This window comes from Perognathus longimembris, chromosome 4 (assembly GCF_023159225.1).
Source record: "Perognathus longimembris pacificus isolate PPM17 chromosome 4, ASM2315922v1, whole genome shotgun sequence".
Lineage (NCBI taxonomy): Eukaryota > Metazoa > Chordata > Mammalia > Rodentia > Heteromyidae > Perognathus > Perognathus longimembris.
Window position 1 is genome coordinate 310,509 of NC_063164.1, and position 25,581 is coordinate 336,089.

A 25,581-nucleotide genomic window follows, 5' to 3' on the forward strand; every position below is an offset into this window, starting at 1 on the left:
TCTCATTGCTGCCTGGTATATGCTCCACACATTTTCATGCCAGAGAGTTCATCTGAGGCCTGAAGTTAGCAGAGAACATTTCAATTCTAAACCTGATTAAATCAAGCCCAAACATTCTCTAAAGCCATTGCTGTTGGTGTGAGAAAAGTGTTGTCTGTGTATCCTGAAGTCAAGAGTTGGCTCTTTTAGATGAGTGGCCTTTGAGGATTATCATCTATGAGACCTCCTCCCTGAGCTCTTTATCTTCTACATCTTTTTCAGTTGTAGCAGCTTGTCTTCTTAGCTGCTCAGGCCCCAAACCTCAGGGTGACTTCTTCCTATGTCTAAGCCATCAGTAAATCGTGTCAACTCTGCCCTTCAGGTAGATCCAGAACCTCATCCTTTGCTTTGCTTCTACCTCAGCCATCAGGCTCAGGCCAACCTCCTCTGCCACCAGTGTTTTGGCTATCACCGTCTCTGGCTCAACAGCCCCCATTCCCTTTCTAGCTCCTCTGTTAGTATCACCTGTAATTCTACAATTTCACTTATTTATCTGAGACTCACTATCCTCACTAAAGCTCTCTGGGAGGCATGGTTGAGTATTCTGTGGGCAAGCTCTTATATCTCTCTTCTCAGGCACGTCTGACATAGAATAAGATGACTGAGTGGTCTCAGGTGACAGTATGTAGAGGTTTTGCCATCCAGTTCTTCCATCAAGGGCTGTTAATAAAATCTAGATTGTGAAGTTCTCTGATTTGTAATTAGGAAGTTTTATCCTAGTTCAGATGTTATCATCCTTGCTTTGAAACTGCTTTGTAGCTTTTAACAGGCACCTTGAAAAGGCAGGGAGGCCTGGAACAGGAATTGGCTTTCCCCACCCCACCCCAGTGCAGGCTGACAGATTTGCCCTGCACCTACTTGGTGCTCTCTGCCTACTTCCTTTCCTGCTTTCTGCCCTAGCCCAGTTCTACCACTGAGCCAGATGCTTATGAGTACCCACTGCTCTTGGTCGTCTCCATCCCGGGCACGACTGGACCTCCTTCCTCCCCCATATTTCTTGGATCTCAACACTTTCTGTGGATAGTCTGAGGCTCTATGATGTCAGAGGCTGAGTGGTTCCCAGAGCTCTTGTCCTGGTTACCATCTTCAGTGGAGCCAGCCTCAACATCATGTCTCAGGCCTCTGGTCCTGGTGCCTCAACACATATGGGCAGGTTAGTGAGTGTTCCATCTAGTAGATGTCTGCATCATGGATCTCCACTTCTACTTCTCTGCAGTGCCACTTTCCAGCCTTCTGATTCATGCACTCGGGTTTGAAGTATAGGAAGGAACAGAATGGGTCACAGCCAGGGAATGTTGTAGCGGCATCTGGAAATCAGCCTGGTGGCAGTGTAAAGTGGACCTTTGCAGGACCCTGCAGAATGTGGGTGAGAGCAATACTACTTCATCACGCTGACCTCAGGATCATGAGAGCTAAGTGCAGACGCAGTCCTCAGACCCTTAATTCTCTCAGGAACGGCATAGAGGAGCAGCCCACCCCATTGCCCTTGTCTCCTACTTCCTGGTCCCTCAGAGTTCCGGCCTGTGCCATCACTCTGACTCTTAGTGAAATGAGAGAGCTGAGGCCCACCTCCCCCACCTCCGTTACCGGTGCAGGAAGGGAGAATCCATCTCCTAGAAACCGCCACACTCCAGTCCACCTACAGCACTTTCTTGGCATTGTACTGCTCTGCAGTCCTCAGCCTCTCTTTCTTTTCTTCCTTTTGCTCATTATCTCCTTTGATAAATCCACATTTCAAAGTCCCTGACTTGACTGGGAGCTGCTCTCAACACTCCCTTCACTCCACAGGCCTCTGGGTTCTATTTTTCTGTGAGAACTGCTGAGGCTCTAAAGACAGATCGTATAACCTTGTTCAGATGCATCTGCTGAAGGCATCCTTAAGTAGTTGTCTGTTAGTAGAAGGAGCCCCTCACTAACTCATTTGTTTCAGAGCCTCCCAAGATGAACCCAGTGGTGGAGCCCCTGTCCTGGATGCTGGGCACCTGGCTGTCAGACCCTCCAGGAGCCGGGACCTTCCCAACGCTGCAGCCTTTTCAGTACTTGGAGGAGGTGCACATCTCCCACGTGGGCCAGCCAATGCTCAACTTCTCGTAAGTTGTAACCCTGTTCCTGAGCTGCCTGGATCTGAAAATCATCCCAGCAAACAGGCAGAAGCACACAAAAGCAGCTTTTAATCAGCTTCAGAAAGGTACCTTTTTCCTTTTCAGAACCTAACAGCTGAGGCACAATGTTAGTAAAAATGGTACTTTCTGGTTCCATTATACTTTTTAAGATGTTAGGTAGACCACAAACTACAAGCTTGTTAACTCAAGCATAAAACAAGTATACATGCTTAATTAAATCCCTAATTTCAGTCAATATTCCTGTACAAAAATTTATCACTATAGGGGCTGGGGATATAGCCTAGTGGCAAGAGTGCCTGCCTCGGATACACGAGGCCCTAGGTTCGATTCCCCAGCACCACATATACAGAAAACGGCCAGAAGCAGCGCTGTGGCTCAAGTGGCAGAGTGCTAGCCTTGAGCGGGAAGAAGCCAGGGACAGTGCTCAGGCCCTGAGTCCAAGGCCCAGGACTGGCCAAAAAAAAAAAAAAAAATTTATCACTATAGTGTTAATGAAGATAGAGGACATTTACACCTGAGCCAGTTGAAGGAGAGGAAATAGTTCAAGGAAACTATTAGTACTGTGATTCTCAGATTGTTCCTTGTGTGTGTGCTAATGCTGGTGCTTGAACTCTAGACCTCATACTCTTGGTCAGCCTTTTCACTCATGACTGGTGATCTACTACTTGAGCCACACCTCCAATTCTGGCTTTTTGCTGGTTATTTCGAAAACAAGAGTCTCTCAGGTATGTCTGTCTGCCTGGGCTGACTGCAAACCATAATCTTCAGATCTCAGCCTGCTGAGTAGCTAAGATTATAGGCAGAAGCCAGTATTGCCTGGCATTTGTAATTATTAGTATTCTTTTTTTTTGAGATAGGGTTTCTCTGTGTAGCACACTGTACCTAATCATTTTTTGTTGTTGATTTGGTGCCAATATTGAGGATTGAACTTGAGGCTTTGTGCTCTTAGCTTTTTTTCTCAAGGGTGGCACTCTACCACTTGAATCACGCCTACAGTAGTACCTCTTTTCTTTGTTTTCCTGGTCATGGGGCTTAACTCTGGGCCTGGGCTCTGTCTCTGAGCTCTTCAGCTCAAGGCTAGCGCTCTACTACTTGAGCCACAAGGCTACTTCCCTTTTCTGGTGGTTAATTGGAGATAAAAAGTCTCATGGGCTTTGGACTTTCCCCACTTTCCAGCCCAGGCTGGCTTTGAACCTCGATCCTCAGATCTCAGCCTCCTGGGTAGCTAGGATACAAGTGTGAGCCACCAGCAAATAGTTAGGATTACAAGCATGAGCCACCAGTGCCCAACTAGTAGTAGTACCTCTTTTAAAGAGACAGATACTTGGTGTGGCAAAAGGAGGATTGTAATTTGAGGCCAGCATAGTCAAAAGTTATCAAGGTCTTATCTTAATAATATGCTGAGAGCTGTTTGCCAGTGGCTTAAACCTGTAATCCTAGCACCTTGGAAGGCTGTGACTGCTATATAAAATATGTCTTTTATAGGGGTTTATCTTGAAGACAAATCAAGCACCGACAATGTATAGGAATCATAAAGATAGATCTTGTGTACAATTCACCATACTGTTATACGATGACTCACTTCTCAGGCCTTGGGCTTGAGCCCTCCATTCAGAGATTTCTCATCTTTACCGTAATGATGACCAAATTATTTGTAATGGTGACCAAATTAAGAATTATACCCTAGTTCAGTGCTTGTTTCCTTTCTAACATGTGAATAAATCAAGAGGAGGGTTTTACTGTGATTGTCCACAGTATTTATGGGGTGCCTAGGACTGAGAACCATGCAAGATGAGAGAGCCAAGAGGGATTCTGGGATAGAATATGTCACCAAATTAAGAACAAATTCCCTGCTGGGTGCCTGTGTCTCCCTCTGATAATCCTAGCTACTTAGGAAGCTGAAATCTGAGGATTATGGTTTGAAGGTGGCATGGGCAGAAAAGTCTATGAGATTCTTCAGAAGACAGAAGCAGAGCTGTCCTCAAGTAGTAGAATAACAGCCAAGAGCAAAAAAGCCAAGTGAAAGCACAAGGCTCTGAGTTTAAGCCCCTGTACTACCATAATTTTTTTAAGTTCTTGGGGCTAGGAGCCTTGACCAGTGGTCAGAGGTATGTGCTGGAGGCCTTAGGTTCAGTCCCTAGTGCATGCACATGCACACACACACACACACACACACACACACACACACACACACACACAAAAGAAAAGCAGGTACTTATCTTCTAGCTTTGGTCAGCCAGGAAAATGATGGAGGAAGTGGGGAAAAAAACTGGCCTGAGGGGGCCGGGTCTGGAGGACTGGCTCCTGGATCAGGTGGTCCTATAGCACAGGGCTGTTGTTCCTTCCAAGGGTGATTGACAACCAGCAGGCCAAGCGCTCTGTGGTGAGGTCAGCCGCCTGCTTCACCTTTTTGACTTCCTGTCCAGGTTCAATTCCTTCCACCCGGACACACACAAACCGATGCACAGAGAGTGTGGCTTCATCCGCCTCCAGCCTGACAGCAACAAAGTGGCCTTTGTCAGCGCTCAGAATACAGGTACTGCTTGCCTGGCTGGAGCCTGGGTGAGGGGCAACAGGGCATGCTGGTCAGTGGGCTGCACATCTCAAGTGACTTCCAGGTATGTCCCTGCCCCTGGATGTCTGTTGTGGAAACAGTGAGACATGGTGCCCTACAGGCTGTGAACTGCAGCTTTATCTCCTCCTAGCATCCTCCCTCCTGACATGTGCCCCAGCTGATGCTGATCAAGGGACAGGGGTCAAAGAGTAGCCAACTTGACTACAGATTCTTCCGGGAGTCAGCCAAGCTCATTACTTACGAATTACTCCAAAACAGTCTACATGATCTTGATCTTGCCAGCTCACCCAAATGAGTTTCACTCCTGTTCAGTGTGTACCAAGCTGGCATGGAGCTGCCTAGGGTACTGGCAGTGTGGAAGAAGACAGAAGGAAGTCAAGAGGCTACTCATGCCCATCCTTTTCCCTCAGAGTACAGGCTGGGCTCTACCAGGAGTGGAGCTGCTCCCAGGGCTGGCTACCTCACCCTTTGAGGAGTACATGTAGGAAGTTTGGGGTCCAGGACACCTCTGCAGGAGTGGCTCTTCATGGAGTACCTGTCCATGAAGTGTGCTAAAAGAAGAGGAAAGCAAAAACAAAAGGGTGAGCCCTGTAGCCTACACCTGCTTTCCCAGCTACTCAGGAGGATGAGACAGGAAGATTGCTAAGTTCACAAATTCTATACTAACCTTGAGAACATGAGACCCTGTTTCACAAAAAAAGGGGAATTAGATGTGTGGCTTAAGTGATAGAACACATGCCTAGCATACTCAAGGCCCTGAGTTCAGCCCCCAATAACATCATAAACAAAACAGTTAGAGTATTTTCCTTCTTGATATCCAAAAGGCTAAGTACAAACAAAGAGAAATATTATATGTGGATGGTTGCAAAGTGTAGATTTCCCATTGAATTCTTTTTTTTAGTTGGGTTTAAGTTATTACATATTTTTCACAGTATACATTTTAACTTCCATAATGATGAAAATTGTCATTCTAATCTACATAGCTTATAAAGTCGGTGAACTTTAACAATAAAATCACTTTCTCCATTTCGGATGATATGTACATTAGTTTCCTTTTGTTTAGCAACATCTGTTCCCTTCTTCACTCATTCTTTGCCTCCCATTCCCACCTATGAGTTTCTTAGTTCCCTTTCATCAGTGTCCAATGTAACGATGGTCCCCTCTGCTAATTATTGTTGTTATTATTGTTACTATTCTCACACCCTTTCCATTCATTCTGTATCCTCTTTCCTTTTTACTGTATTTTGGTATCTTGAGACCTGTTTACTTTGTTCTCTTTGCATTTTAATTCTAACACCCGCATATCAGGAGACCATACACCATTTGTCTCTCTGTTCTTGGCTTGTCTCACTTAGCATCCCATTGAATTCTTTTTTTTTTTTTTTTTTGTCAGGCCTGGCTTCCTTTTGCTCAAGGTTAGCACTCTACCACTTGAGCCACGGCGCCACTTCTGGCTTTTTCTGTTTATGTGGTACTGGGGAATCAAACCCAGGGCTTTATGCATGCTAGGCAAGCACTCTACTGCTAAGCCGCATTCCCAGCCCTCCCATTGAATTCTTGAGCAATACACAGAGAGCACAGCACCACAGAGGGTGTGAGCAACCTGGAAGTAAACTAACTGGCCTTCCCTTTCAGGCATCGTGGAAGTGGAAGAGGGTGAGGTAAACGGGCAGGAGCTGTGCATCACTTCCCACTCCATCTCTAGGATCTCCTTTGCCAAGGAACCCCATGTGGAACAGGTGAGCCATCCTGTCCTCCCTGATGCTTCTGTAGAATATTCAATGTTGATAGAGTCGCTCTGTCTTCTGACCGGGCATCTGTGTTATCACTTCACCTGCTAACTGCTAGGCCTGTTGTGGGCCCTATCTCATTCCTTAACCTCCCACAACAGGGTGGATGAGCCTGGCTGAGGGACAAATGGGTGGTTTTCAGATTTGTTTTCCTATAACATCAGCCCTTTGTATTTGTATTGTACAGTTTTATTTATTTATTTTTGGCTAGTCCTGGAGTTTGAACTCTGGGCCTGGGTGCTGACCCTGAGCTCTTACTCACGGCTAGCACTACACCACTTTGAGCCACAGCACCACTTCCAGTTTTCTGGTAGTTAATTGGAATTAAGAGTCTCACATAGACTTTCTTGCTCCAGGCTGGCTTTAAAATGAGGTCCACAGATTGATTCAGCTTCCTAAATAGCTAGGACTACAGGCATGAGTCACCGGTGCCCAGTGTGTCTTGGGCAATTCTGTAACTATATCTGTTGAATAAATTTCTCCTAGTTAAATGATTGTCAGAGGGTAGGTTCATATTAAATGTTGGTGGATGCTGGCAAGTTGTTTTCTTGGCGCTTGCATTTGCTCTGCCAGCCCATTTTTACAGTAAGATGTCACTTTTTGCCTGGGCCAACCTAGATTACAGTCTTCATGTTGGTGTTTCCCTTTGTTGCTGAGTTGATAGGCACCTGCCACTGCAACCAGCCATTGTGCTTCACTGTAGCTAGGAATGACAGGTACGAGCTACTGTGTCCAGCTATAGGTTGAAGTGAAATCTCACAAACTTCACAAAGCCTGGCTGACCTCAAACCAGGTTCCTAAGTAGCTAGGATTAGAGGCTTTGAGCCATTATACCCGCTGCTTTTCTTAACAGTCACATTCCTGCTAGCATTGTATGTGAGTCACTAGACTCCACTGCTTCACCTCCATCTCTTAGGTCTTTCAAATCTGACCAATGAACCTTACTACTGAAAGGGTTCATTCCCCCTGCTATTGGCCATTTTATTTCTTTCTCTTTGTGGAAGAAAAGATAGTTGGGCAGTGGAACTGTGGTCTTGCCAGTGTATATGAGCTGTGGGCGGGTAGGAGCTATGTCTGTTCATCTGTTTGCACTATTTGTCTCAAGTCTTCTGGCCTGTGGCTTAGTACAGTGCAGTCTGCCCTAGGTAGAAGACTATTTAGCAGTTCCTTGGGTGTTGTCTGTATGCATCTGGACTCCAGTTCCCTCTAGGATGGGATTTTCTACTCTAAAATAACAATAGTCTCTCATTTTCTGGTATTCTTGTAGTTTCCCTCCCTTTTTTTTTTTTTAATTTTTCTTTCATGTGTGTTGGAGGGAGGGGGGTTTCCCCTGGGGCTTGAACTCAGGACCTAGACATTGTCCTTAAGCTTTTTTGCTCAAGGCTAACACTGTACCACTTAAGCCACAGATCCACTTCTGGCTTTTTCATGATTCATTGGAGATGAGAGTTTCATGGACTTTGCTTCAAGCTGCCTATGAACTGTGATCCTCAGGTCCCAATCTCCTAAGTAGCTCGAATTACAGGCATGAGCCACCAACACTTGGCTTCCATTTCATCTTTTAATTGTTTGATTTTATTTTTAGTATATGAAAAGATATTTTAAATTTATTTTATTATATCAAATATTGGTAAATATACCAGATTGCTTTTTCTGAATTAGCAGATGGAACATAGGGTAGCATTTCTTTGAGTCTCCCAAGAAGCTCAATATCATCAATCGTAAATGATTCTATTTATTACACGATCTGTGATTCCTACATAGGGTATCAGAGGTACTTGAAGTAAAGAACATTGTGTTATACCAGGCTTCCAAAGTCCATACTGAGACAACATATTAAGGTGTAAGGTCCAGGGAAAATTGATAATTTCCTGTTACTGGCTACTGCAAGCTTGAAATATTTGCAGCCATATTGGTTTCTGTTCACTGCTGGAAATTCTCTTATCAGTATTGTCTCCCTGAATGATTTTACCAATATGACTAGAATGTGTATCTTTTGCACCAATAAATGTGTACCTACTTTCCAGAAAGAGAGAGACCAGGCGCCAGTGGCTTACACCTGTTATTCTAGTTACTCAGGAGGCAGGATCATGGTTCAAAGCCAGCCAAGGCAGGAAAGTCTGTGAGACTCTTACCTCCAATTTACTATCAAAAAGCCAGAATTGGATCTGTGGCTCAAGTGGTAGAGAAGTAGCCTTGAGCAGAAAACAAAAAAGCTCAGGGACAGTGCCCAGGCCCTGAGTTCAAGCCCCAGAACTGGCACAAAAAAAGGAAGGAAGGAAGGAAGGAAGGAAGGAAGGAAGGAAAGAAGGAAGGAAGGAAGGAAAGAAAGAGGGGAGGAAGTAAAGAGGGAGGCAAGGAACAACAAGTGGGTGCTAGTAGCTCAGACCTGAATCTCTAGCTACTCAGGAAGCTGAGATCTGATGATTGAGGTTCAAACCCAGTCTGGGCAGACAAGTGCAAGAGATCTTTGTCTCCAATTAACCAGCAAAAAGCCAGAAATGGAGATGTGGCTTAAGTGGCATAGCATCAGCCTTGAGTAGAAAAGCCAATCAAGAGTTCTCGGCTTGAGTTCAAGCCCCAGTACCAGCACAAAACTGTTCTGCTAAGTTGCTAAATTGTTCTATTATGTACAGGTCTTTGCTCACACTGTTCCCCTTTTTCTTCTGATCTGATTTTCAACACTTGATCATGTGTTTCTTCATTATCGTGTAGCAATCTAGTCAAGGGATACATGTTGTGTGTGCATGGAATGTTCACAGAGGGTGGTAGCATACTCTTGTCTCACCATCAAATGTCTGAGCAAGTTCTACTTTGCAGTTACAATCATTTGGAATAGAAGAATATCTAGAATTATAATAAACACAGAATTGAAAATAATGCTTCAAGGTAGCCCTTTGCTATTACCTAGTTTGCTGTTGACCCTGCCTCCATAGTATATGAATGTATTTACCAGATGGAATGTAAAAAGGATGCTTTGAAGAGACATTGCCCTTAAAATCTGCTTTTATGCATACCAGTTTTCATTCTGTGAGTCTGCTTTTGTGCTCTAGTCCAAAGCTCTCTGGTTACTGATGGTTCTGGGGAATCTTTACTCTTGAGACTGGTCGCTTGCCCAGGCCAGTGGCAGATACCTGGGCTCAAGCCATCTTTCTGCCCCAGCCTGTCTAGTAGTTGGGACTCGACACAGTGAAAACATCAATGTCTATTTAGAGGTTGGACCCTTGTAATTTTCTGATAGCTAGAATCTTGGGTTCAGAAAACAAGCTTTTACAGCCTCTTGTGGAAAGACTGTTTTTTTCCCACTTGAAGCTATTGCTGCTGTGAATTGTAGTAATATCTTCAAAATGTTGAGTCATATTTGCTTTGGGGATATAACTGCTATTTGTCATAATACATTAAATTATTTTTTTTTCAAATGTCATCATCTGAGGCTGGGAATATGGCCTACTGGTAGAGTGCTTGCCTCATATACCTGAAGCCCTGGGTTTGATTCCTCAGCACCATGTATATAGAAAAGGCCAGAAGTGGTGCTATGGCTCAAATGGTAGAGTGCTAGTCTTGAGCAAAAAAAGAAGCCAGGGACAGTGCTCAGGCCCTGAGTCCAAGGCCCAGGACTGGCCAAACAAAATAAAACAAACAAATGTCATCATCCAGTTTGGTATAGCCATTCTTCTCATATTGAACTAGGAGCTTTTTAGCTTATTCTGTCTCTGTGCCTCTGTGATTACTCATCCATCCAGGTTTCCAATCTCACTTCATCTGAAAATTCAGATTTCCTAAGTGTCAGATTCATCTGATTTTTTAGAATTGTGGAGGAATGCTGGTACTGATTTCTCCTTGCCTGCTCTTCTGCTTCACCTTCATTCTACTAATGCCATGTGTGTACCTATGTATTTTTTTTCTTGATTATACTTGCTGAAGTTTATGTATGTACAAGAGTTTGGGATTCTACTATTTGCATTTTGCTTATTCTTATAGAAAATTAGCTTTGGGTTTTATCAATTAAAAAGTGGCTCTTCTGGGCTGGCAAGGTGGCCTAGTGATAGAGTGCTTGCCTAGCATGCATGAAGCTCTGGGTTTGATTCCTCAGTACCACATAAACAGAAAAAGCCAGAAGTGGCACTGGGGTTCAAGTGGTAGAGTGCTAGCCTTGCTCAAAAGAAGCTCAGAGACAGTACCCAGGCCCTGAGTTCAAGCCTCAGGACTGGCAGGAAAAGGTGGGGAGGCTCTTCCGTCAATCTGGGGTGAAGGTAGAGACAATAGAGTTGGCAGGTCTGAGCTGTGGAGCTAAGGAGAAGGGCTCATGGCCCTGGTATCCACTATCCCAGTCCTCTGGGAAGTGGCCTGAGTCCCAGAAGCTAGAAGCACATGCCTGGAGATGTCTTCCGCTTTGGGCTGACAGGGTCACAGAACCAAAGACCAGGAGACAGCAACGGGAAGCCCAGGAGAAGGAGTAAAGGGACTGGCTTCAGAAAGTCTTGCTACCTGGCCTACCACTTTTGTGCATAGAGATAGACAGACTCCTTAAAAAACAATCCTCCAGGAAAGCCCGTGAGACTCCTATCTCCAGCTACCAAAAAAAGCTGATTTGGAGCTGTGGCTCTAGTAGTAGAGTACTAGCCTTGAACAAAAAGGCTCAGGGACAGTGCCCAGCCTCTGAGTTCAAGCCTCAGGACTGGCACCGAAAAAGAAGTCCTGCAGGTTACCTGTGTTTTGTGTGGGTTTCTCTCATCTTACCCACTCAAAACCATGGTGTAAGGATCACCTGCATTCCCTTAGCCCAGAAAGTGTAAAAGCTACAGGACAGGAGGTACCATTTTGAGTCTTTAACTAATTTCCTGCAGGAGGACAAGGAAATGTTTCTTTTTCTATTTCTCCCTTTTTTAATCTGTTACACTAAAATAAGTCCTTGATAAGACTTAAGGAATGGTGTACCTCTGCCATTACAGTACTTTAGAACTTTCCCGGGACTTTGTAGCCAGATATGTATGTAGTGAGTGAGGGTGTATAATCTTCCAGTATTCAGAAACATGTCTTCACCATTAAGTCCAGAGTTTTCTGGCTGCATCTTTAAAATCTCAATTACGGGCTGGGGATATAGCCTAGTGGCAAGAGTGCCTGCCTCGGATACACGAGGCCCTAGGTTCGATTCCCCAGCACCACATATACAGAAAACGGCCAGAAGCGGCGCTGTGGCTCAAGTGGCAGAGTGCTAGCCTTGAGCGGGAAGAAGCCAGGGACAGTGCTCAGGCCCTGAGTCCAAGGCCCAGGACTGGCCAAAAAAAAAAAAAAAAAAAAAAATCTCAATTACATTATTCAAACTTCTTCCTTTATTTATTTTGTCTGTCATGTAGCTTGAACTCAGGGGCTGGGCCCTGTCCCTGAGCTTTTTCACTCAAGGCTAACTCTTTACCACTGTGAGCCACAGCACCTCTTACAGTTTTCTGGTAGTTAATTGTAGAAAGTTTCATGGGCTTTTCCCACCCAGGCTAACTTTGACTGTGCTTCTCAGATCTCAGCCTCTTGAGTAGCTAAGATTAGAGGTGTGAGCCACCAGCACCTGGCTAATTCAGGGATTTAAAAAAAAAAAATAAACTCACAGAGTTGCAAAGTTGTCATCACACTCAATTTTAGAACATTCTTCAGCATCACCTGCAGGCCCTTCCTGTTGTCCATATAGAGAGTCCTGTTCTGGACATTTCACTCCACAAGGCCACTGATTACCTATCTTTGGAGTCTGCCTTCTTTCCACTTAGCATACTGTTCTCAAGGAGTATCCAAGTTGGAGCATGCCTTTTTATGGCCTAGTAATGTTCCTTTGGTTGACAGAATGTCTCTTGTTTATCCGTTCATCACTGATGGACAGGCTGGTGGTTGCTACTTTTGGCTGTTAGGAATAATGTTTATCTGCCTTTTAAAACACATTTTCAGACAAGCTTCCTGTTCTGAGACTGCTTTCCTAGCTACTTCTGGAAATTCTCAGAACCCCCTCTCTGAGCTTTAGGGGCAGCAGATAAGGTGAGTTCTTTGCCAATTTCCCTACAACTGTCTTTTAAGACTCAGTGTTTGGGATCAGAGCTGCTCCAGTCTGTCTCTCCCCCACTCCCCAGGTTAGTTTGCTTTCGACATCCTTATGTTTTATTATCATCTACCCTCTGCAGATCCCTGAGGACCTGACAGTAGTAGAAGGGCTTGTGTGATTACTGGCTACCTTCACTGTGCTGCCCTGCTGTCTTTCTGTCTGCTTTAGATGCAAAGACCACACACAAGCTGACCACACATGCCTCATAGCTACCCAGAATGAAGCAGGTTGAGACCTGGCCCCCAATGAAATTCACCGGGGCCTAGGGACTACAGAGCCTCCCCCCACACCCAGACTTTCTAATCTGGGTGACAGCTGGACTGACATAGGAGTTCTTTATGGAATTTATGTACCCTTTGTTACACCTTTTTTTAATGCCTGTTCTGGGGTTTGAACTCAGGGCCTAGACACTGTCCCTGAGCTTCTTTTGCTTAAGGCTAGTGCCCTACCATTTAAGCCACAGCTCCGCTTCCAGCTTTTTTAGGATAGTTTATTGGAGATGAGTCTCATAGACTTTCCTGCCCAGGCTGGCTTTGAACCATGATCCTCAGATCTCAGTCTCCTGGTAGCTAGGATTACAGGCATGAGCCACCAGCATCTGGCACAAATAACTTTTGCCTTTTTTTTTGTCATTCTCCCTTTATGAATTCTGTTTTTAGTCTTACTTTATTGAAGGTCTTTTTCTACTAAGTATTCAAAACTATATATTCTCTTCCCCCCCCCCTGGAAGTTTTACAGGCCATTAATCCACGTGTGTTTGAGTTTTGTGTGTGGTGGGGTACATATTTCTTCTGTCTCATGAATGTTGAGCTTCCCCACCTCTTACTTCTGCCTCCATAGCATCCTTCATCATGGTCTCTGTCTCACTTCCAAGAGGTCTGTTATAGATCAGTGCTACACTGGGACCACAGTCTTAATTTTTTTTTTTTTTTATGTTTTCTTACCTCTGGTGTGGCTTTTTCCTTAACCCATTGGTTGTTCAGAGTGTGTTATTGTTACATTTATGAATTTTCCAGTTTTCTTTCCGTTGTGGGGCTTGAACTCAGGGCCTGGACGCTGTCCCTGAGCTATTTTTTTTTTTTTTTTTTTTGCTCAAGGCTAGCGCTCTACTACTCAGAGCCACAGCCCCACTTCCAGTTATTGAGTGGTTAATTGGAGATGAGGGTCTCACAAGGACTTTTCTGCCTGGCCTGACTTTGCACCACAGTCCTCAGATCTCAGCCTCCTATGTAGCTAGGATTACTGGCATGAGCCACCGGCACCTGGTGACTTTTTCAGTTTTTTGGTTTTTTTTGTTTTTTAACTCAGAGCTGGGACTCTTGTCCTGGAGGTGCTTTATTTTTTTTTAACTCATTTATTTCACCTAAGTTATTTTTTTCTTTATTGTCAAAGTGAAGTACAGAGGGGTTACAGTTTCTTATGTAAGACAGTGAGTACATTTCTTTCTTTCTTTCTTTGTTTTTTTCCAGTCCTGGGCCTTGGACTCAGCTTGAGCACTGTCCCTTGGCTTCTTTTTGCTCAAGGCTAGCTCTCTGCCACTTGAGCACAGCGCCACTTCTGGCCTTTTCTATATATGTGGTGCTGGGGAATCAAACCCAGGGCTTCATGTATACAAGGCATGCACTCTTGCTACTAGACCATATTCCCAGCCCCAACTTTTTCAGTTTCTATTACTGATTTGTAATTCTGTTGTGATTGAAGAAGATATCTATAGAAGATACCTGTTAGGATTTTAAGGTAGGTAGCCGTTAAAGGAGAATGCCACAAGGTATTCAGGCAGAAGAGAAAAGTTTATTACCGAACTGCTGACCAGTGGCTGAGATGATGCATAGCCAGAGGGAGGGGGCAACCCCCGCCCAGCCCTGCCTTATTTAGAGCGGAGGCAGGGGGTGTGTGACCTGGTGGATTAGGATGGGACCTCAGGGAAGGAGGAGGTAACTGCCTCCAGGTATGCCAGTTACCCAGGCAACTTGGTCCAAGGACTCTGACTATGCATGCTGTTGTTAGTGTAATGGGGTCCGAGGGGGAAGGGGGGAATCCCTCATTCCTCCAGTGTCCACCATTCAGAGACAGTCTCAGGTAAAATGATGGATTTATTGGGGAAGTAAAAAGCAAACTGACCCGGCTAGGGTCACAGCCCAGACTCAGAGCTGGGACTGAGCGTGCTGGGGTCTGGTTATAAAGTCAAATACCACATGGTCAGGCTTGCCACACGCAGGTGGCCAATGAGGTTACCACACTTACAGAGTATGCCAGGTCACACGCATGTGGCCAATGGAGTTAGTCTGCCTCTGTTTGGACTAACCCATCATTCTAGTTAGAATTGGCAGGGCTCACATGATGCGGGCGGATACACCTACTCATGGGAGGTCACAGGTTTAACCTTGAACAGTCAGAGAGCCTTCCACAACTCAGGTGGTCAAGTATACACAATCTTATCATAGTGAAGGGGAACTTCCCTGGATTCTGAGCAGATAGGGCACAATCCCAACCCTGAGGCTCAGGGGCAGGAGAGAGCTTAGTAAAGATGGAGTCAGCTTCTGCTCTCTTTAACTGAGATGGAGGCAATCTGATACCCCTCAACAACCAATGATGGCACTGGCCAGATCTGACCTCCATATTACAAGGGTACAACTACAGATACTGAGGGTCCCGAGGACAGGGCTTTTATTCATTATCAAAGGAGAGTACATGCAGAAAGGTCACTACATCAAAGAGACTACTTCAAAGGGACTACTTCAAAGAGATAAGGGTACAGTTTGGGGAGAACAATCCTAGGACTGGACACTTCCCATAAACAAGAGGAGAAGGTGAGGGCTGGGAATATGGCCTAGTGGTCATGAAGGGCCATGAAGCCCTGGGTTTGATTCCCCAGCACCACATATATAGAAAATGGCCAGAAATGGCACTGTGGCTCAAGTGGCAGAGTGCTAGCCTTGAGCAAAAATGAAGCAAGGGACAGTGCTCAGGCCCTGAGTCCACGCCCCCAGGACTGGCAACAAAAACAAAACAAACAGGAGGTGACAAGTAAACAACCAATTTGCATAGGCCACTTGCAAGCTCCAAGGTCAAGTGAAGATGGGATTATCTCCAGGGTGGAAACTGTGGCCCTTGTGATGCTACTGCTATAGCTCTTGTTAGAGCCGCCCTCAGCCTTCAGCCTTCCGAGACTTAGCCCCAAGCAGCTAGGAATGCAGGTATGAGCCTCTTGCTCTCCTTATGTTCTGTATGGATTTTCTATCCATTATTTTGAGTTGGGTGCCTACTTTTTCTCTACCCCATTTCTGTGTCCTTTGAAAAGGCATTTAAAGAGTAAAGGTCTTGTTTGTTGGTTAGTTTTGTGCTGGTTTTGGTACTTGATTTTAGAGGCCTGGGTACCTTCCCTGAGCTTCTTTTACTCTAGGGTAGTGCTCTATTACATGAGCCATCACTCTACTTCTGGCTTTTTGGTAGTTTGTTGGAGATAAGTCTCACAGACTTTCCTGCCCTAGCCAGCTTCAAACCACAATCCTCAGATCTCAGTCTCCTGAGTAGCTAGGTTACAGGTATGAGCCACCAGCTCATCTATGTTTGTTTTTAAATGGCATATCAGATTAAATATTTTAAAATTGAAGAAGCTGACAGAGTGTGAAGTTGAAATACGGAGGTCAGATCTGGCTGGCGCCATCATTGGCTGTTGAGGGGTGTTAGATTGGCTCATCTCAGATTAAAGAGAGCAGAAGCTGACTCCATCTTTACTAAGATCTCCCCCACCCTATCCAGGGAAGTTCCCTTCGCTGTGATAAGATTGTTTAAACTGCTTGACCACCTGAATAGTGGAACATTCAACCCCATTACAAAGTCCACTGGCTCTGTCTTCTATGTTCTCTTGTGTGTTCTGGGTATTTTCTGCTGCCGGTTGCCCCATGCTCCTCCATGTCCTTCCCTTTCTACTTGTCCATCTTGCATTCTGCTTTCTTTAAGCAATTACTAGAGATGTATGGAACATTCTAGGCCCACTGATGCAAGCAAGCACAGTGACAATTTACAGCCCTCCCTGGTTGTTTAGTGTGTATCAAAACACTTCTTTTGGGGCTGGGGATATGGCCTAGTGGCAAGAGTGCTTGCCTCGTATACATGAGGCCCTGGGTTCAATTCCCCAGCACCACATATGCAGAAAATGACCAGAAGTGGTGCTGTGGCTCAAGTGGCAGAGTGCTAGCCTTGAGCAAGAAGAAGCCAGGGACAGTGCTCAGGCCCTGAGACCAAGCCCCAGGACTGCCAAAAAAAAACACTTCTTTTTTGCTTTGGGTTTGAAGTTTCTCAGACAGGGTTTTGCTGTATAACTCAGACTGGCCTAGAACTCACAGTTCTTTGCCTCCTGAGTAGTGCTGACATTACAAACATGGGCCAGCCTCTCAGGGGCTCTGTTTTTGTTAAATTTATTTATTGTCAACATGTTGTACAGAGGGGTTACAGTTTCATAGCGAGTACATTTCTTATCCAACTTGTTACCTCCATTTTTCTCCCCTCTCCCCATTCCCTTCCCCGAGGCTTTTTTTTTTTTTTTTTTTTTTTTTTTGCCAGTCCTGGGCCTTCAACTCAGGGCCTGAGCACTGTCCCTGGCTTCTCTTTGCTCAAGGCTAGCGCTCTGCCACTTGAGCCACAGCACCACTTCTGGCCATTTTCTATATATATGGTGCTGGGGAATCGAACCCAGGGCTTCATGTATGGGAGGCAAGCACTCTTGCCACTAGGCCATATTCCCAGCCCCTCCCAGAGGCTCTTGATAGAGCAGATTCTGATCCAATGGGACCAAGAATGTATTACCAGCAGATGCTGCTTGCAGTCAGACCATACTGGAGCAGCAAAACAGCACAAACTCAAGTCCTTCCCAGCCTGATCAGCGTCTGCTTCCAGGACACTGCTTTTTGCCTGCAGGGCACTGAAACTACAGTTACAGCCTCTGTTCTCTCAGCAGTCCACAGACCCATCACTGCCTATTGCCCCCCAGCCCTTTTATGCTGTCATCAGTCAGCAGCATGATCCTCAACCCACCAACATCTCTGGTATTTTCTTCAAGGGGTCCTGTGGGTGGTGAATCCTCCTTTTGTCTGAAACATCTTTATTTTTCACAGCAGCTAGAATCCTCTAGAGTCTGGTCTGACACTGAACATGTTGCACCATACCTCTACTTTCAGGCTTGGTCCTAAGATTCAGTTGGAAATCTTGCTGCTGCTATAATGATCAGCTGTAATATGATTCACATCTGTGCTGAGTCTTGGAAAACTGGCTATGATCTCTTCAAACATTGCAGTCTGTGCATCTGTGCTCATGCATGACCAGAACCAGAGGGTTCCCTGTGTTTCTTTCACCTTCATTCACATTTTCACCCTCTTCCCAATTGTTTTCCAATCATTTCTACAGCTGTGTCTAACTTGTGGTTTATCATATGGGGCCTGATGTGAGTTACTCTTGTGTAGTTAGCAAAGGCCTGTTTTATTCTCACTGGAAGATTCTACTTTGGTGCTCCAATTCTCCCCTGCTTAGCAGCCCCCACCCGAAAGCCATCTGTCCACATTTCCCTGTTTCCTTTAGCGCTTATCACCTAGTAAATGAAGCATTTCTTTTTATCCTGAGTTCTAGTGAGCATTCTGTATAGGAAGCTATAGAGATGACTCGAGGCTTTGTCTATGGTCAAAAAATGTGTGTGTGTGTGTGTGTGTGTATATACGTGTGTGTACGTGTGTGTGTGTGTACGTGTACGGCCCATTTGAACTAGACTTCCTGATGTGCTTCTGCTTAGCCCTGCTTCATCTCTTCCAGGATCCTCCCATCAGACCTTGAATCCAAGAAAACCCTGCTCCTCCTCCAGCCCTGGGCTACTGCCACCCTGTGGGCCTCTAGCCCCAGCTTGGGCTCTCCACTACCTCCTGCCCTCAGCACAGCATCAGAGCAAACATGCTCAGCCACGGTCCCCTGCTTCCCTCCTTCCTGGGCCTTTGTCCTTGCTACCTTATGGTTCCTTGGAGGTTTTAAAGATTCTTCTGGCTTTTCTCTGCAGAGGGCTGAGGAGTCACAGAGCAGTCTGCATGTGCATACGCAGCAACTTGCTCCAAGTTTTCCTGGAGCTGTGGAGAGAAGGGCCCGCAGAGTCGGGTAGCCACTGGTCACATGTCTACACTTACACCACCCAGCATCCCCAAACAAGAACTAAATCAGGACACAACCCACATTCTTGTGGAAAGAGCTACCATGATTTATTCTGGTGGATCTGTGGCTCCAAAGGTGCTGGTATCAAGCTCTCCAAGAGATCATTTGACAGGAACTCATGCTGAAGAAGGAAGCTACACACAGCTTTGAGCAAGTGTTAGCTGAGGCAGGGAATAGGCAGCTTCTGAACAACATTCACTGTCAGTCTATGGAAGCAGCCAAGGGACAGAACACCTTGGTCTGGGCTTGCTCCATGGCAATGGAGGCCAAGCAAAATCACTGGGAAGGAGGGGGCACTGACCTCAAAAGCATGTGGCCAGCCTGGCACAAGTGAGTGCTTCCTTGGTGGCTGAATCTTTTTAAAGTAAAATTTAGGTGCTTTGTTTTGTTCTTTGCTCAGATTACTCGAAAATTCAGGCTGAATTCTGAAGGCAAACTTGAACAGACAGTCTCCATGGCAACAACTACACAGCCAATGACTCAGCATCTTCATGTCACCTACAAGAAGGTGACCCCATGACCCTGAGTGAGTTTACGGCCCTGGGAGGGGCCTGGCTCCTGTGTCCAGTCCCAACGGTTCAGGTCCTGCCACAGAAGTGTTGTGCCCACAGGCATGGCTGGGGCGGGAGTGTTGTCCAGATGTTGCTGTAATGGCACAGAAAACCAAATAAAAGGCCTTTATTTTTATGGCTGAGGATTTTGGATATTATCACTGTGTAGACTGTACATTTTATATCTGTTGTCTCCTCCCATCTTATTCCTCCACTCCCCCCTTTTGCGGCCTTTGCTTTTCCAGTGTTAGGGACCAAAACCTGCTCAACCAATGCTGTACTGCAGACCTGTATACTAGGCCACTTCCTGATGTTTGTTTGTTTTAAATTGTTGGAGGGCTGGATGCTGGTGGCTCAAGCCTATAATCCTAGCTACTCAGGAGACTGAGATCTTAGGATGACAGTTCAAAGCCATACTGGGCAGAAAAATCTGTGAGACTCTTACCACCAATAAATACGCAGAAAAGGCCAGAAGTGGCACAGTGGTTCAAGTGGTAAAGTGCTAACCTTGAGCAAAAGAAAGGATAACAGCTAGGTGCTAGAGGTTCACACCTATAATCCTAGCTACTCAGGAGGCTGCGATCTGAGGATCACAGTTCAAAGCCAGCCCTGGCAGGAAAATCTATAAGACTCTGATCTCCAGTTACCACCAGAAACCTGGAAGTGACATTGTGGCTCAAAGTGGTAGAGCACTAGCCTTGAACTGAAGAGCTCAGGGACAGCACCCAGGCCCAGAGTTCAGGCACCATGACCGACAAAAAAAAAAAAAAAAGAAGGGCTGGGGGACTTGGAATATGGCCTAGTGTTAGAGTGCTCACCTTGCATACATGAAGCCCTGGGTTTGATTCCTCAGCACCACATATATATAAAACAGCCAGAAGTGGCACTGTGGCTCAAGTGGCAGAGTGCTAGCCTTGAGCAAAAATGAAGCCAGGACAGTGCTCAGCCCCTAAGTTCAGGCCCCAGGACTGGCAAAAATAAAACTAAAAACAATTTTTTTTAAAAGAATGGTAGCACCCATACCGAGTTCAAGCTCCAGGACCAGAAGAAAAATGGTTGGGGGATTTTTGTTTGCTTCTTTGATTTTTTGAAATAAGGTCTCCAATTGTACCCTAGGCTGGCCAGGAAAGATTAAAATTCTTGTTCATCTTCAACAGAGTAGACAACAAGTTGAAGGCAAAAGACAGCCAAGAGCAGAGCGGTGCTGGTTGTGCTAATACCAATAGTGCTAACTACTGGAGACACTGAGGCAGGAGTTCAAAGCCAACCTTGATGAAATAGCAAGAAAAGGATATTTCTCATCACTTTTGTGTGTTTATGTGTTTGTGTGCACTGGTCACTAGTCTTGGGACTTGAACTCGGGGCCTGAGCCCTGTCCCAGCTTTTGTGTTCAAGGATAGCACTCTACCACTTAACCACAATTCCACTCTGGTTTTTTTTTTCCAAGCAAAAAGGTGGGTTTATTGGGGAAGGAAAAAGCAAACTGACCGGCCAGGGACGTAGCACAGACTCAGGAGCTAAAATTACACCCCTGAAAAGTGGGCTGACCGGCCAGGGACACAGCACAGACTTAGGAGCTGCCACTGTGCCCCTGGGTTTTTTTGTTTTTTGTTTTATTGGAGTTAAGAGTCTTATGGAAGCCAGGCACTGGTGGCTCACACCTGTAGTCCTAGCTACTCTGATTCAAAGCCAGCCCAGGCAGGGAAAGTCCATGAGACTTATCTCCAATTAACACCTGAAAACCTGAAGTGGAATTGTGGCTGAAAGTGGTAGAGCCCTAGCCTTGAACAAGAAAAGTTCAAGGACAGCACCCATGCCCTCAATTCAATCCCCCCCCCCCAAAAAAAAATCCTCTGATCTAGCCTTCTGAGCAGCTGGGATTACAGGTGTGAGCCTACAGAACCCAGCTATTTCTCATCACTCTTAAGAGAGAAGAATTCAGAACACCTTCTGAGGATGAAGGCTTTTCCAGTATTGTGCCACTTTTGTTTACAGCTGTAGCAAAGCATTGCTTTCATTTGGGGATTATACAATAAACGTTCATCTGTATCCAAAAACACCCCCCCCCCAATACCTGTCATCCATTTTCTCCCACTTTTTTACTGGAATTTACAAGGGAATTTAAGATGTAATGATATTTGTCCCTATGTTTTTGTAGTGTATCTGAAAACAAACCAAGACTTTTTTTTCTTATTGTTTTTGAGACAGTTCAGTTTCACTGCGTTACACATTGAACTTGATTCTTATGCCGTCAGCCTCCTACATGCTAGGATTACAGATGTGTACCACCACGCCCCAGAAGCCTTTTCTTAACACACCAGTGAATCAGCCTCACCTGGCATGCAGACACATGTAATGCAGTCAGGGGATGCTCCAACTCACGGTGGCGGGAGTATAGCCCCCACCAGCGCAGCTGCAGGAGCCACCACTGGGGCTCTGGTAAAAGGCATCAGCAGGGAAGGGGGAGGATTCTGGTTTCTTACAGCTCTGATGGGTACGCCAAGCCACTGGCCTTCGGAAAGGAACCCGGAGACTGAGCAGTACTGAAAGATTCTGGAGTACTGAGGGGGTGCCACCTCCCACATCCCCGATGTACTTGCCAGCACCAGAGCAAGGCTGGAGGAAGTGTGGGGCTTTTGCCTAGAGGCAAATAGAACCACAAACATGGTGACCAGGGCAGTGTTCACAGATTGTATTAGATTGTCCAGACACTGTCCCAATGTGGATCTCCAACTGCCAGTGTGGTATTTGGAAGCCAGATCTGTGCTCAGGCTGGGAACACTCCTGGGTGGCCCAGGTACTCACAGTGTAGCACAGGAGATCTTGAGTGTCATCTCATTTGTGTGGGAACCCACAGCTCTATCGTGGGCCTCTTTCTGCCTGTCCTTGCTCCATTTGTCCCTCCCTCCATTTTTGGAGAGCTGGCAATGAGACCTCGGGACTCACGTGTTCCAGACCAGTGCTCTACCACTGAGATCCCTCTGCACCCCTGCCCTCTTCATCCATTTCCCTTCAGCCTTTCACTTGGAAGCTTGGTGCCCTGTGGGTGGGCTGTGAGGATTACAGCCTCCTCCCCGCTTTGTACACTCATTGGCTGGGACTCACTACTAAGTTCCTATACCCAGCAGGCTAAATTTAGTGTAGAAAGCATAAGCACCTCCCTCTTTCCCTTTGGCTAAGAGTTTGGGGAGCAAAGGTGTAAGCGGCTGGTACTGGGGCTTGAACTTTGGGTAGGGGCGTTGTCCCTCCACTTTTTCGCTCAGGCTAGGGCTCTACCATTTGTTTTGTTGCTGTTTGCAAACTAGTTGGAGTTTAATCTCATAGACTTTTCCTACATGAACTGGCTTTGAATCACAATTCTTAGCTCACAGCCTCCTGAGTGACTTGTTATCTTATAGGCAAGAAACATCAGTGTTCCTTTCTGAGTTTTTGGATTTTTTTTTTTCCACCAGTCATGGGGCTTGAACTCAGGGTTTGGGCTCTATCCCTGAACTTTTGTGCTCAAGGCTAGCACTCTGCCACTTTGAGCCACAGCTCCACTTCCGGTTTTCTGGTGGTCCCTGTCTGGGCTGGCTTCAAACTACACTCTTCAGATTTCAGCCTCCTGAGTAGCTAGTATAGGTATGAGCCACTGGCACCTACCCGGCCCATTTCTGAGTTTTTAATGTTGAAACATTACTTTCTTGTGCTGGAAAAAAGACCAAAGTTTGCTCCAAAAAGGGCAGAAGCCTTTGCCCCCAGGCCTGTTCCCTTCTCTCCATCTGCCACCACCTGGACAACCTTGGGTGGCAGTTATGCAGAATCGGATTACACACAGCCACAGTGTTGCCTTCAGGGTCCTCTGTCTACATTTCCTAGGGCTGGGAGAAGGATAGGAGTAGATAGGACTTTGCAGAAGGGGAGGAGCTGAAGATGGACCCTAAGGCAGGGTGGTTTGAGGCAAGGACTGGCTTTAAGGTGGCCTCAGGACCTTGTGCACAAAACCCTTGTTCTTTGGGACTCTTGCGTCATCCAGAGGTTGGAAGACTTGAGCAGTCAGGCTCAACCCTATGCTATACAGGGGGGAAAAACAGGCTGCAAGGCCACATGTCCACTCTCCAGTATTGCCTGTGACCTGAGCTTAAGGCAGGGAGGATGGGCCTGGGTCCCAGTGAGGCTAGCCTAGAGAGGCAGTCAGATGTACGGGACTGCAGTACAAGATGAGAATGAGCTGAACGGCAAGATTGAGGGCCCTGCCCAGCCCGGCAGCTGAGCAGGTGGCATTTGTTCCTGGTGTGTGTGTGTACATGCACTTGTGTGAACATGGGCACGTGTGAACCCTGTGGGGTACATGGGAGCAGAAGACAGCCTCCATTACCAAGTGAGATGATCCTACCCAGAGATCTCAGAAGCCCCTACAGCTGCCTTACTCTAGTGGGTAGATGTAGAGGTAACCTGTGTGAGGCTCCTGGCAACCAAGGTAGGTAACCAGCCCTGCCTTCAGGGCCCCAACAAAGGCTGGTATTCAAAGCTGAGATGATAGAGGCAGCCAAGAACACACTGGAAGCTGGCAGCCTAGCAGTCTTGAATGGGAACTCTTGGGCTCAGAAGGCCCTTGCTGAGGGCCCTTGCTGAGGCTTGGAACACTTGAAGGATGATGAGGTGATGGTGATGGGCAAGGAGCTGCAAGAGGAGGACAGAGCCCCTCAACACTCCTAGTACCCTAGCTTTTTGGGTACCTTCTCAAGCCAAGACGTAAGCATTGTCATCTTGCTCAGGCCAGCAGCCTTGTGGCCACATTTCAGTCAGCTAACCAACTGGGGCCCTGGTTTCTTCCTACTCTACTCGCATCCATCTGCAACAGTAAATGAAGATACCAATTGCTGAGCTGTCAGTAAATCTCCAATGTGTGCCCTCTCCTCTTCCCCCACACACTTCCTGGATTTGTTGGTGTAAATTAGAAAAACAAGTTGTTGGGGTTGTTTGTTTATTTTGAACTCAGGGCCTGGGCTCTGTCTCTGAGCCTCAAGGCTCAGGCTAGCACTCTACCCCTTGAGCTATACCACCACTTGCAGCTTTTTCTGAGTAGTTCATTGAAGATAAGTCTCATGGACTTTCCTGCCAGGGCTGACTTTGAACCACAGTCCTCAGATCTCAGCCTCCTGAGTAGCTAGGAGAAGATGTGTGAGCCACAAGCTCCTGGCAAAAACCAAGTTCTTTAGGAAGGCCACACACCTTCTCTTGGGGCCTGGGGAATTTCATATTTAGTTACAGTCTAGAAACAAAGATGGCTGGGCTAGGGGGTCCTTTGTCCTTTGATGTGCAGGACGGCCTCCAGGTTGGCCCTCACAGTCAGGCTAGGTAGAGTAGCTGTCCCATGATGGTGGAGGTGCTTGTCCAGGGAGGCCAGAGGCCACATCCACTGGCTGAGGTGACCCACCAGGGCCCAGCTCTCAAGACCTCCCTGAGTGGCAGGAATACCCCTACTGCCACTGGCTTCCTGGGAGGCTGTTGCAATCCAGCCGCAGTGAGGATGAGCTCTGAACAGTGGCAGACCTGCAGCCAAGGCACACAGGGTCTTTTAGGGTAGACATAATTTTGAGGTGGTTTTTTTTAATGGGTGCTTTCGCTGGGAATTTGAATCCCCACACTTGTCTTTTTCCCCCATTTTGTTCAGTGCAACTAACATCAATCAGGCCATCTCATGGGGCTCCCCAGCTTGGTGAAAGTGTTCAAGGGCGTTGGGACCTGGTCTCCAGTTACTTAGGAGCTTCCAAAAGCAAAGCTTTCGTATGTCTATTGCCACATCAGATCCTGGGCTATCACAATTTTCTGCTTTTGGAAAAATGGATTAGAACCTTTCAATCTAACCAGTTTATAGAGAAGCCCAGAAACCCTTCCTCCCTTATTACAAGCCTCCATGCCTCCTAGTTTTCTAGGAAGACCACTGAACAGTAACCCTGCCTAAAAGGGAAATGAGTTTCATTCTCAGCTTGCTAGTTCAGCTTGAGCTGCTTTCCACAGAGCCAACCCCACTAGACTGGCTGGGGTTTCAGCACACTGCACATGAGTTCAGCATGGAGTGCTGAGGACGCCACAGGGAAGTGACAGGGTGGTTCATACCTGGTGCATCCTGGGGGCTGGACTTCCTCAGGTCTGAATTCTCTAGGGGACTTGGTGGACACATCTGTGGTGGTCACATAAGAACAGGCACAAGGAAAGCAGAGAGCCAGGGTCACATTCGCCC

At 46.4% G+C, this 25,581-nt stretch overlaps 1 protein-coding gene across 2 annotated transcripts in view; it reads left to right on the top strand.

The window, feature by feature from the left end:
* Thap4 (THAP domain containing 4) overlaps window positions 1-19,491 on the top strand; it is a 38,850-nt gene extending 19,359 nt beyond the window's left edge. For both annotated transcript variants that reach the window (XM_048344343.1, XM_048344345.1), the window contains 4 exons: window positions 1,970-2,129; window positions 4,589-4,698; window positions 6,373-6,476; window positions 19,205-19,491. In XM_048344343.1, coding sequence (XP_048200300.1) covers window positions 1,970-2,129; window positions 4,589-4,698; window positions 6,373-6,476; window positions 19,205-19,324 — 494 coding nt within the window. In that variant the 3' untranslated portion in view covers window positions 19,325-19,491. The remainder of the gene's footprint in view (window positions 1-1,969; window positions 2,130-4,588; window positions 4,699-6,372; window positions 6,477-19,204) is intronic.
* Window positions 19,492-25,581: the final 6,090 nt, after the last annotated feature.